At 37.6% G+C, this 14,039-nt stretch overlaps 1 protein-coding gene across 1 annotated transcript in view; it reads right to left on the bottom strand.

Moving 5' to 3' along the window:
• STK38L (serine/threonine kinase 38 like) overlaps positions 1–14,039 on the bottom strand; it is a 61,878-nt gene that overhangs the window by 16,437 nt on the left and 31,402 nt on the right. The window contains exons 2-5 of the mRNA XM_038386851.2: positions 9,384–9,528; positions 7,255–7,306; positions 4,768–4,890; positions 4,235–4,318 (exon numbers count right to left, since the gene is read on the bottom strand). Coding sequence (XP_038242779.1) covers positions 4,235–4,318; positions 4,768–4,890; positions 7,255–7,306; positions 9,384–9,528 — 404 coding nt within the window. The remainder of the gene's footprint in view (positions 1–4,234; positions 4,319–4,767; positions 4,891–7,254; positions 7,307–9,383; positions 9,529–14,039) is intronic.

The raw sequence follows: 14,039 nt of genomic DNA on the forward strand, positions 1-14,039 counted from the left end.
CCCCCCAACTCTACTGGCCAGAAATATTTATGCGATGACAGTAGACTTCACATTCCTCATTCTGTCACCTTCCCACAGCAGCCTACTCACTTCAAGTTATTTGCCTACCCCTTATTAAGCTATCTCATATTACTACCTTGAAAAAGATTTTTCCTCACTCCCTCCTTTTCAGAATAAGGATATTGCATACAATTAAACTTAGTTTAAAAACAAATCATGATGATCTCTCCCAATGTCAACATATTTGAAATTCTGTAGATTTTATTGCATTTATCTTCAATGTGTTGTTCCTAGAGAACACATTAAGCAGTGGAGCATTGAGCAAATGTATGCTCTCTACTCCCTGTAGGTATGTCTATAGTGCAGCCGTGGGTGTAATTTCTGGCTCAGACAGTTGTACCTGCACCTGCTTTGATAGAGCTAGCACTAAAAATTGCAGTGTTGTTGCAGCTACACAGGCAGTGTCACAGGCTAGTGGCCTGAGTGTATAACCCAGGAGATAGGGTGGGACTGTACTTTGACTACTAGTCTCTGCCACCACCCGTTTTGCCATAGCTATTTTTAGCACATTAGCTCAGCCAGAGCTAGCAGGGTATATCTACCTGAGTCAGAAGTTACACATCTTGCTGCAGTGTAGATATAACAATTATGTTTAATGCCACAGGTTATGTTTCAGTCATGTACCTATTCAATGGAACATCTATTTAAAACAATGGGATGGACAAAACATATTTAACCAGCAGAGGGCTTAACAACCATATCTCAATTTTCAATTTGGGCCAAAAAATTTTTTTCAAGAAGTCTCTTGCATATAGAGTACTGACAGAATGCTCTGTATTTAAGCCCCTTCTTTTTCAGTTTAAAGTAGGACTGTCAAGTGATTACAAAAATTAATTGCAATTAATTGTATGATTAATCATGCTGTTAAACAATAGAATTATTTAAATATTTTTTGATGTTTTCTACATTTTCAAATATACCGATTTCAATTACAACACAGAATACAAAGTGTACACTGCTCATTTATTACAAATATTAGTACTGTAAAAAACAAAATAGTATTTCAGTTCACCTAATACAAATATTGTAGTGCAATCTCTTTATCATGAAAATTCAACTTACAAATGTAGAATTATGTACAAAATATAACTGCATTCAAAAAATAAAATAATGTAAAACTTTAGCGCCTACGAGTCCTATTTCTTGTTCAGCCAATCACTCAGACAAACAAGTTTTTTTTACATTTGCAGGCGATAATACTGCCCTCTTCTTATTTACAATGTCCCCTGAAAGTGAGAATAGGCCTTTACATGGCACTTTTATAGCTGGTACTGCAAGATATTTACATGCTAGATGTGCTAAAGATTCTTATGTCCCTTCATGCTTCAACCACCATTCCAGAGGACATGTGTCCATGCTGACGATGGGTTCTGCTCGATAACGATCCAAAGCAGTGTGGACTGTCGCATGTTCATTTTCATCATCTGACTCAGATGCCAGCAACTGAAGGTTGATTTTCTTTTTTGATAGTTCATGTTCTGTAGTTTCTGCAACAGAGTGTTGCTCTTTTAAGACTTCTGAAAGCATGCTCCACACCTCGTCCCTCTCAGATTTAGGAAGGCACTTAAGATTCTTAAACCTTGGGTTGAGTGCTGTCGCTACCTTTAGAAATCTGATATTGAAACCTGTTCTATGTTTTGTCAAATCTGCAGTGAAAGTGTTCTTAAATAGACGCATAGACTTTAAGGGCAAAAGGGACTATTATGATCTTCTAGTCTGACCACCTGCACAATGCAGACCACAGAATCTCACCCACCCACTCCTGTAATAAACCTCTAACCTATGTCTGAGCTACTGAAGTCCTCATGTCATGGTTTAAAGACTTCAAGCTGCAGAGAATCCTCCAGCAAGTGACCCGTGCCCCACGCTGCAGAGGAAGGTGAAAACCCCCAGGGCCTCTGCCAATCTGGCCTGGAGGAAAACTCCTTCCTGACCCCAAATATGGCGACCAGCTAAACCCGGAGCATGTGGGTAAGACTCACCAGCCAGACACCCAGGAAAGAATTCTCTGTAGTAACTCAGATCCTACCCCATCTAACATCCCATCACAGGCCATTGGGCATATTTACCACTAATAGACAAAGATCAATTAATTGCCAAAATTAGGCTGTCCATCATACCATCCCCTCCATAAACTTATCAAGCTTAGTCTTGAAGCCAGATATTTCTTTTGCCCCCACTGCTCCCCTTAGAAGGCTGTTCCAGAACTTCACTCCCCTTCATCTAATTTCAAGTCTAAACTTCCTGATGGCCGGTTTATATCCATTTGTAGCCAACATATGGTGGGTCGTCGTCAGAGACTACCATAACAAAATAGATGTCAGAATGGAGGTAAAACTATGGAGCAGGAGACATACAATTCTCCTCCAAGGAGTTCAGTCACAAATTTAATTAACACATTTTTTTTTTTAAACAAGCATCATCAGCATGGCAGGATGTCCTCTAGAATGGTGTTTGAAGCATGAAGAGGCATATGAATGTTTAGCATATCTGGCATGTAAATACCTTGCAATGCTGGCTACAAAACTGCCATGCGAATACCTGTTCTTACTTTCAGGGAACATTGTAAATAAGAAGCAGAGCAGCATTATCTCCCGTAAATGTAAACAAACTTGTTTCTCTTAGCAATTGGCTGAGAGAAGTAGGACTGAGTGGACTTGAAGGCTTTAAAAGTTTACATTGTTTTGTTATAGAATGAAGTTATGTAATAAAACCAAAAAAATCTACATTTGTAAGTTGCACTTTCACTTGTATGAAGTGAATTGAAAAATACTATTTCTTTTGTCATTTTTACAGTGCAAATATTTGTAATCAAAAGTAATATAAAGTGAGCACTGTATACTTTGTATTCTGTTGTAATTGAAATCAGTATATTTGAAAATGTAGAAAAACATGCAAAAATATTTAATAAATTTCAATTGGCATTCTATTGTTTAATCACGATTACAAAAATTAATTTTTTAATTGTGATTAATTTTTTTGAGTTAATTGCATGAGTTAACTGCGATTAATCGACAGCCCTTGTTTAAACTGATTTTTACCAAAAAATGCTCGGATTTTGCAAAAAAGTATTAATCAGTTTTTTCCGATTTTCACCCCACTTTTGTATCATTCAAATATATAAAAAATAACTTGTTTTATTAGGAAAATACAATATATTGCATGAGATGTATGTATTACAATAATACATTAGTCTGTGTGTACATGCAAAGCTGCCCATTGAAGTAAGGCTATGTATTGCTCTAGAAGATACACACAACAAACAAATAGGCACGCACGTAAGCTCTGAAGTGTGTGTGCGCATCTGAGCATACTGATGAACCTCATGCCTACCACATACACATTTCAAGCTGTTGGCAGATAATGGTTTAAAGATTTGACATACTAAAATGGGAAGAAAACAAAAACCTGTATCAGAATATGTTTCAGAAGACAAGGAAGTATTCAAAGTTTTAAATAAGCAAGAGAAAAGGATGAAGTTGAGTTTATATGTTGCAAATGGTGTGGCCCAATTATTCAAATGTATATATTTACAGGCTAATAGTTCTAAGTCTACAACTATTCAAATAAACAATTTTATTTGGGGATTAGAGATATATTGTTTTCTTAAACTCAGAGGTGACATTGTGTTTTGAGTTCTGTTTTAGTTCTGTACCAAACCACACTGATGTACAGAATTCAAAGCATTAATCTATTGAATACTTTTTTCTCCTGTCTTTCTGTCCACCAAAATAAAGCCTGATATTTCCCCAGAAAAATTATTAATACTTTTTTGCACTGATTTTCACCTGTTTTTGTTGTTGGGATAATAAACACTGATAAATTTCCAGGAAAAAATAAATAAAATAAAAACTGAAAACAAAGGGCCCTATCTGTACTATAAAATCTGAAGGAAAAGGGCATTGTCCCTGCTCCCAGGAGCTTATAAATACAACACTTTTCAAAATGCCATTATATTATCTTATTTTCTAGCCTTTATCATTATTTGTATTACCATAGTTCCTAGGAGCGCTAGTCATAGATTAGGAACCCACTGTGCTAGGTGCTGATCAAACACAGGACAAACTGATGGTCCCTGCCCCAAAGAATTTACAATCTCAGTAATTTCCTAGCATAAGCAACAGAAACACAAAAGGTATTTACTATAAACGTAGGAGCATTCCATTCCACCAACCTGCTCTTTTTCCAGCATATCAGCTTTTCTCAATATCTTCATTGCATAAATATGACCCGTATCTTTCTTCTGGACGAGGCGTACCTAAAATTAAATAGAAAACTATCATTCTAATATACCTTACAAAATTGTTAATTGTAGTATCTTGGAGGATTGAAAATTGTTGGCACTTAAAAGATGCATTTGATTTTAAAATCAGGAAGACACAAGAACGAAAGAAACATGACATAATCCATTTATACACTTTTACACCAAATCGGAAGTTGTCTTTTGAACTTTAGTGATCAACAGATTTTAACTCTCTCTTTGGGATGATCAGTATTTTGACAAATTCATAGTCAAACCAAACATCACCTTCTTTAGATCAAGGAAGCTAATTTGTACAGTAAAATCTTATTAGGGCTTGTCTACACTTGCAAATTTTCTGAAATAGCTATTCTGGAATAACTCCCTATGTGGACACTCTTATTCCAGAATAAATATAACTTTGTCTGATTTAGCTTAACCCACTTCCAAGCAAAGAGGACACATACTTCCCCAAATGCTCCTCTTCCTATAACTTTCAGAGATTCAAAGTCATCTAAGCCAAGCCTAGTCCTCTTCAGTCGCAGGAATTCTGTTTCTTTGCGTGCATGCTGTGACCGACGTAGTTTTTTCTATGGAAACATATCACATGATAATTACAAAGTTTATTGTAAGTTAAGTAACATACATAACTGAAAATACTTTGAATATATAAAACTATATTTTAGAAAAAAAGTTTTAGACCATAGGATATATAATTCTCCATCAGATCTCTGGTCTATCTAGTCCAATATTCTGTCTCTCACATGACTTGCACCAGATGCTTCAGAGGAAGGTGCAAGAAACCGCACAAAAAGCGGATGTGAATATTCGGTCCCACAAGGAAGAACTCATCCTAGTAATTAGAGATTGGCTTCCAAAAAAAACAAAAAAACAAAAAAAGCTTCCGTTTTCCATGTTTAAGATAATGACATTAGTATTTTATAAATGATTATAGAGATGGTGGAGAATTTTCCAATGAAATATTTTTTGGTCAGAAAGTATTGATTCATCAAAACCAATACTTTTTGCAGGAAAAGGTCTGTTAAAATGGGTTTTTTTGTTTTTATTTTTTTTTAACTTGAAAAATTTTAGTTTCATCATCTTAAAAATGGAAAATTCTGGTCTTCCTGTTCAAAATGACTTTTTCTGATTTGCAATTCAAACTAGTTATACTAAAAAAATTAAATGGTTGAAATCGAAACAAAACATTTTGAAATAAATGAAATATATTTCAATTGACCCAAAACAATTTTTTTTTTATTTTCAGTTTTCATCCCGACTCAGGACAGAAAATGTTTTCAAAATCTTCCACAAGACAGGAAAACAGATTCTTTCCCAGCTCTTACTGCACCTGTACTCCAGTCCCAGTTGCGTGTTTTTTGTGCTACTTACGTAAAGAGAGACAGCAAAAAAAAAAAAAAAAAAAAAAAAAAAAAAAAAAAACCCAAAACAAAAAAACAAAAAACCAAATCACGCAGACAAGTCTGGAGGAAGTTTAGTTACTGGTTTCTGCTATAGATGAGAAAGAGAGGGAAGACACTTTGTTTAAAGTGCATACTGCTATACAATGACCTAAATAAACCCAATTACAACTCTTGAGGTAGAGTGTAAGGACGGATATTAACTGATGGCATTTAAAAGTATTGTTTCCAGTGAGTCTTTAAAACTTGACCATTCACACACAAGAGGTTGAAATCCACTACATATGCCACTGGGTAAAATCCACTGGCCCAGAGACAATTCTACTTTGGAGGTTGGACAGGTGGGAAAGGTCAAGAAAAGCAAAAGCACAGGTTCCATGACTTGGACAGGGGGAGAAAAGGCAAAAGGCAATCATGGGTAGCCTGCTGGGCAGCAAAGATCAATATTTACTATCTACACCAAAATCTACTTTTATTAGGCAGGCAACTGGATGGTCATTAAAGTCCCAATATATTTTAGTATATGATAGTGTCAAAGGGCTTCATCCTGAGAGATGCTGAGCACCTCACCTTCCAGTGATGTTAACAGGAATTTTAAAGGTGTTGAGACCCATCAGGGTCAGGCAATGAAGTCATACATTTTTATACTATATTTTTATTCTCATTTAAAGCCACAAGATGGCATTATATACCCACTTGCTCTCTACTCTCTCTCCAAAGAGGTATGTTAAATGCACCAATACAAGAACTGTTGAAGGTAGATTTTATTGTATTCTTATTGCATCATGTAAAGTGCAATACAAGAAACAATGATGTGAATGACCACAGCAAGGCAATTTAATGGAGGAAATGTTGAAAGATCCAGTGGGTCTGATTCTGTTCTCACTTACACTGCTGGGAAGCAGGGCTAACTCCTTTACTTCTATAAAGCTGGTGCAAGGGAAGGAAAAGCTAGGCCCAGTGTTTTAAAAAAACCTAAGGATTTGGTTCAGTGAAAATATAAAGCCACTGTGACAAATTCAGCCCTCAGGTGAGTACGCACAAATCCCATTGACTTCAGTGGAACTAGTCACACGCCTGAAGTTGGGTACATAGTTAAATACCTTACTGAATGAGGGCCTATAACCTAGTTCCTCTCTCCTGTGTATTTTGTCTTCTGCCTCTTTCAACCAAGTGTTTCTGGCCCTTTTTTCTTTCCTTCCCAACTCCTAACTGAATTTCAAACATATTTGTACCCCAAAAAACAAGTGTTATGTTACATTCTTCTTGGGTACCTCTATCCTATTGGATCATAGTTACTGAACAGGGGTGTAAGCAACTTTTTTTTATTACAAAATTTAAAAGCTTATTAATGGCTTCTATTATAAACACTAAAATATGCTGTTTCTTTATAACAGCAAAACTTATATAATAAAAAAAAAATCTCAGTATCATATTGGATAATAAGACTGTTAATAGTCAACCATATACTCATCGAACACTAGCTTTGAACAGAAAGATAAAGCCCTTCAAATGTATTTCAATTGGTATTACCTCTTCATCTGCCAGGCCTTCTTCTTCCATGGCCACTTCTAGCTTTTTCTGCCTGCACAGGTAGACATACGAGTATACATTTAAAACAAAAAACAAAAAAAAAAAAATCAGACAGTACAAAAATGCCTTCACTTCACAAATCTCCCCTCTTTATCCTTGACACAAACTGGAGAATGGAAGTGTAATATTAAAAAGTTGTAATTTTAGAGTGCTCAGCGAATCCATTTCTTGGAAAAGATATCCTGTATAAAAACAAGTTTCAGAGTAGCAGCCGTGTTAGTCTGTATTCACAAAAAGACAAGGAGTACTTGTGGCACCTTAGAGACTAACAAATTTATTTGAGCATAAGCTTTCATGAGCTACAGCTCACTTCATCGGATGCATTCAGTGGAAAATATAGTGGGGAGATTTATATACATAGAGAACAAGAAACAATGGGTGTTACCATACACACTGTAACCAGAGCGATCACTTAAGGTGAGCTATTACCAGCAGGAGAGTGGGGGGGGGGGGGGAACCTTTTGTAGTGATAATCAAGGTGGGCCATTTCCAGCAGTTGACAGGAACGTCTGAGGAACAGTGGGGGGTGGGTGGGCGGATAAACAAGGGGAAATAGTTTTACTTTGTGTAATGACCCATCCACTCCCAGTCTCTATTCAAGCCTAAGTTAATTGTATCCAGTTTGCAAATTAATTCCAATTCCGCAGTCTCTCGTTGGAGTCTGGTTGTGAAGTTTTTTTTGTTGAAGAATTGCAACTTTTAGGTCTGCAATCGAGTGACCAAAGAGATTGAAGTGTTCTCCGACTGGTTTTTGAATGTTATAATTCTTGATGTCTGATTTGTGTCCATTCATTCTTTTATGTAGAGACTGTCCAGTTTGACCAATGTACATGGCAGAGGGGCATTGCTGGCACGATGGCATATATCACACTGGTAGATGTGCAGGTGAACGAGCCCCTGATAGTGTGGCTGATGTGATTAGGCCCTATGATGGTGTCCCCTGAATAGATATGTGGACACAGTTGGCAACGGGCTTTGTTGCAAGGATATCATTTAAAAGAGAACACCATGTACCTATGTCTGTCAACTCTCTAGTCACAGAGCTCCCATTGACTACAGTGGGAGTTCCACAAAAAGGCATACACGACGATTTGCCCCCGTCAGCATATGTTAGCTATTATATTTTGACAGCACCAGATGTCTGCACAGAATTTCACATAAAAGATGACAAGATTTTTGCCCCAAAGAGCCATCTAAGGCCCCAATCCTGCAAACACTTATGAACATACTCACTTGTACTTTTACTCACACGTGACCAGACCTGTTAAAGTCAATGGGTCACATGGGTAAGTTTGTATATGCGTGTAGTGTAGTAGTCCAAATCCTAGATACAAGGGAATAAAGTGATGAGGGTGAAAGTATGAGACTTTTGAAGTGAACGGGACAATACATGTGAGTAAAGCTTTTGAACAACAAGTGCTAGGATGTTAAGTTCTAGGGTTTCATTTTGAGCCCTTCTCTAGTTAAAAATCAAGACTTTTCCCCATTTTGAGAAATACAGCAGAATCTTCTAAGTAGGACTCCCTAGTGGACAATCTGTCCTCCCAACTGGGAGCGAGAGGCCCAATTAATAGCATACCAACTAAATAAGAAGCAGCTCAAAAGATATTAAAACCTGTTCTTTGGTTGTATAACCTCAATAAAAAAATTTCTGTTACCAAAGAAACAAGTATTCGTTATTGTAAAGGACTTGGTATTTTGACACTTTAATCAGTAGCTTTATATTGTGATGTAGCTGGAAACGAGGGATGGATGATACGGAGGTTAAAATGAAGTTGGTTGGGTCTATACTAGTGCTTCTGGAATTATTACTACCCACACTAGTGCAACAGTGAGAGATTTTAACAAATATGCTAGCCCAAACAAGGCCTTAGTGCTAAGATATATGTACCCTCAAAAGAATGTACCCTCAAATGGTTAATAATTTGGTTAGAAATCAATACAACTTTCTAAGAAAAACTTTGTGCTGGGACTAAAATGACTTTAAAACACATATTTGGTCTGTAGAAACACCACACAAGGCCAGTATAAATAAAAAGTTAAAAAGTGTGAAAGAACCCAGACAGTACCTGGTTTCTCTCTCTTCATGCTGTAAAATTAGATTGCTGTAGAAGTTCTCCAGCGTAAGTTTGGCCACAGTCACTCTCTCCCGGGTGTGGTTGCTCATGGGAAAGGATGTTGTAGTCCCTGCAGTCATTGCCATAGTAACATGTACTGAAACAGAGCACATAAAGTTACTCAAAAGAAACGTTTTGTTCCCCCCAGAAAATCAGAGGCAATGTGAAATTCATGGGGAACACACCTCCCTTATACGTAAACATATCCATAAACTTCATATTGTAAAGTTAGAGAGACTTAGTAGGGGAGGATATGCTACCCACTCACCAAAAAATAACAGAAACCATTCTACTGGCAAAACAAGGAGTGAATCATAGCAGAGAACCATGCTGGCTACAGGCAACTAACCCTCATGTACTTGTCCATGCATTAAGAGATTTACCACTGGCTGACTAGAGTCCTGCCAAAACAAATATATAAAAATAAAATAAGTCTGGGGCAAGAGAAGAGAAGCCATCCATGTAGCTCTCTAAATGTAATATGTATAGATGGCACAAGAAATTGAAGAAATTAAGATCGAAGAAATGCAAATCCTTAGCAAAAAGAAATGGTGAAAATGACAAACGAGCAAACACCCAGAAAGATAAGCTAAGCCAGGCATAAAAATTTGATTGTAAACGATCTTACATTTAAAACCCATTTAATAGAACTGAATACTGACACTTGTATAATACAGTATCTAGAAATCATCCCCTCAAAAAGGCAATTTCCTTAGTTTATGGAGAGATTTTTCTTACTATAAAAACAATAAAAAATGGATCATGAAACTCCCCTTACTCCAAATGATCAGACTCTGAGGGAGTTTTCAATCACAAGGCAAATACCTTTCCAGGTCATTTCCTTTAGGCCCATTTACACGCCATATTGACAAGTTGGTAAAGAACTGTTTAGGACATTCAGAAAGGTGTTTTCAAGAGACGTTCCTCACATGTGGAAATCACTGCAAGGAAGTGTTTAGGCCTTTTCAGGCTGTGAGGGAATCCTCCTAGACCAGCACACAGCCATTCCAGGTTTATGCCTTAACTACCTACAGGACAAGGGATGTGGTCACTAAGTGGCAGGACGTGGCTGCTCGGAAACAATCTGGGGGCTGGTTAAAAAGACCAAAAACCCCACCTCATTCTGCCGACTGGTTTTAGGGCTGGAGTCCCATGAGCTGGGTGGGCTGGAACGCCCCACAGTGGAGGTGAGCAAAGCCAGCTCAGCTCTCTCAGATCCAGGGGAGCAGGGCTGTTAGGAAGCGTTCTTTTCTCCTAGCAGTCATGTTCTAGCCCTGGGTAACAGCAGTGTATAAGCTCTGCCATTCCCCAAAAGAGAGAGACACCTGGGCGGAAACATTCGGTGCTGATGGCTCCTTCCTGAAAAGCTACTTTGTTTGCATAATCCTTTTGCTTCATAAAGGGATTTTGAGTCAGCCTCCTCTGACAAATACCTGAATCAATGTCTGATCTTTGGATATATATTGTAATGCCTTTTTTTTTTTTTTTTTGTGAACTGATAAAAAGTCCCAGACAGAGGTAGGCTTTTAGTTTATAAAATCCATGGACGTGCCTTTTTTTTGGGTCTGACCTGTCACACACACAATTGGGCAGCTTGCGAAGATGGCATTTGGTCTTGTTGACTTTTAATTGAATTTTGTGTGGCAGTAAGACATTGTCTCTTTGCTAGAAATGTACTTGCTGTGCAGCAAGTAGTGGGGTTTTACAACACTATGCAGATAGTATTATTTTAACTGTGCATTTTGGATTATGCCCATATGCCACTTATGAGAATAATGTGTGTATTTATATTTACACAACAGGCATACTGATGAACTAGCAATACAGCAGATTTTACAATCCTGTAGCTACTTCTCAATTTTTTTAATCAACATTTTGTCTCCTTTGATTTTCTCCCAATGAGACCTGCTATCTGTTCAGTTAACCTATTATAATCTTTATTAACTACACATAAATACCAGACAAAGAAAAATAAGAGAGGTTATCCTCTCTTACACCAATACCACCAAGTGCGCATACGCTCTCTCTCTTAAGGTAGCAAGTTTTCCAAAAGTCAGAAAACTGATCGACAAAATCTCTAGCCATTTCTATTAATTATATACCATTTCAAGTCAGTCTGCTGATAGGTGGAAGTCTTGATTAAATATAAGTATACTGTATTCCTATTGTGTCCATACACATTGTAAGAGTTTCACTACAGTTCTCTATTGACAAAGACAGTGAAAGGGAAACATAGACCAGGTGATTTTACTATTGAAGTTCAGTATATGCACACATCCAAACCGAACAATTCCAATTACCTTTCCAGAGCTGAACACAGAGTGATATCAGCGATCAAATTATTTCCAGGAATGATCCAATATGGCAAAAACAGCCTTCTGATCCTTTAGGAATTTTGGCACTGAATGTATTGTTAACCCAGGCTCAAAATAGATTAAAACTTTAATTAAGGTATAAAGACTTTTCGGTTGTACCAGCTGGGTATTCATCATTTGCAAGTCTAGTACTCCCAATTGGCTAATATATTTTTGTTTCCTGTTCATTTGTTTTCTCCATGCTCCTATACATATAAATACAGACACTACCAAACAGGGAGTCTCAGTCACTTGATTTCATTAAGCCTGAAAAATTTTTTGGCACTAAAGCACTAGACTATAAATAGAATGGTTGATTCTAATTGAGAGTAGTTCTAAAATAAGAAAATACAAGAGAGTTCCTGATTAGTAAGTTAGGGATCTCAGAGAAAGCTATTTAACAGATAAGAAGCTTGCCATTACTGTTATAATATAGCATAAAACCACCAAGAAAGGGAGAGAATTACTGTTGCAAGTGTCCATTTCCAAAATCCCATTTGCCTTCCCCCCACCCATGTCAGCCATTTCTCTATGTTGCAATTAATGCTTCCTTCAGACTAAAGTTTAGAACACATTTTGCTTACATTGTGATAGTCACATTCAAGTAGCTAACAGTTCCAGCACTGTACACAAAATCATCCCCAAACCATCCTCTCAACTAAGGGCCTAATCCTAATCAACTCCTTTGATTCCCATGAGTGAGAGATGAAGGAGCATAAAGGTCTTACAGGAAGTGCACAGCACCTTTCAGAGTTGTGTCCTAAATTTCCACATGTGTACGTACATACGTACACACACACACACACACACACACACACCCCTCCCTACTCAGTTGGGAAGAGGCATGCAAAATATTTAAATCTGGCCTTTACAAACAACTGATGTGGGCGGAGGGTGGGGTAGAAAAATCGAAGGAAGCCCTACTCAGAATTTTGGCTGAACACTGTATTCACTGATCTCACTATATCAATCAAAATGTTTTGAAAAGGTGCCACCCACATTTCTTGGAAATACCCATAAAAGAGCCATTAATCCACCCAAGATCATGCCATTTACATAATGGAATCATTCTATTCCTGAAGTACCATCAGATTTGCATTAGGTTTATGGAACTATAAAGAACAGCATTTAAACCAACCAGTCTATTTCACTTAAAACCTTCTGGCTGAGAAACCCAAAGCCCTAAGCCCTTTTCAACATGTCTATTACTCTGGAAAAATTGATATAAAAGATTATGACTTAGAGACATCACCACAATCTGATCAACATGAACCTTTACATTTACTACTAGTAAAAATTGCTTAAACCATACCCTCCACCCTTTTAAATCTAAAATCTTTTCTAATTGGACTGTGAAAGGAAACTAAGCACCAATTACTGCCTCTTCAGTCTACTCTCAAATCAGTTGTATGGCTGGATTTAAAATCTATGTCAGTCCCCTGCCAAATGTTCCTGAAATCACTGCTTGACTGGTGAAAACCTCAACATAGCACAGTTTCTCCTACACAAATGGCCATGCAAAGCCCCCTGCCCAAAATCTATTATTCTTCAGAGCGTTGCCATGGACACTGAAATTTTGATTAAACCAAAGCATACTGGAGCATCATAGTGTCTGTGAGATGGAACCACTTGCTATAGGAAGCGAGAAGAGGAAAGATGAACGATAAAGCAACTTGAGAACGACTGCTCTCTAATGAAACTGACCTTCAGGAAAGTTAGAAGCATTTCCTAGCAAGAGAGAAAGGAGCAAATAAAGCCTGTCTCTCTGATATTCAGAGCACTACGTCAACTCCAGACTTCAGAGATTCTGATGAGATCGAATTCAGAAAGGCCAGAAGAACTTAAGGGTGAGGTAGCATTAGATCTTGTGCATAGCTGCCAACTGACAGCAAGCATGGAGATGTTGAGTCCTGAGTCACTGCATGATAATTAGAGCCCCATTGCTACTTACACAAAATAGCTATTTACACTAAAGGTGTGGGTGGCAGAGGGAAGTGGGTAAGATGATCTAGTGGACAGGACACTGGCCTTGGACTTAGACTCAGGAAATGTAGGTTCAAATCCTGGCTCAGCCACAGACTTCCTGTGGGAGCTTGGGAAAATCACTTAATCTACCTTGTGCCTCAGTTCCCCATCTATAAAATGGGGGTAATACTTCCCTATCTCACAGAGGTGTTGTAAGGATAAAATCCATTAATATTGTGAAACGTTCAGAAACTACATTGATAGGGCCATTATAAGAACATGGCTAGAG

Source organism: Dermochelys coriacea, chromosome 1 (assembly GCF_009764565.3).
Source record: "Dermochelys coriacea isolate rDerCor1 chromosome 1, rDerCor1.pri.v4, whole genome shotgun sequence".
Taxonomy (NCBI): Eukaryota; Metazoa; Chordata; order Testudines; family Dermochelyidae; genus Dermochelys; species Dermochelys coriacea.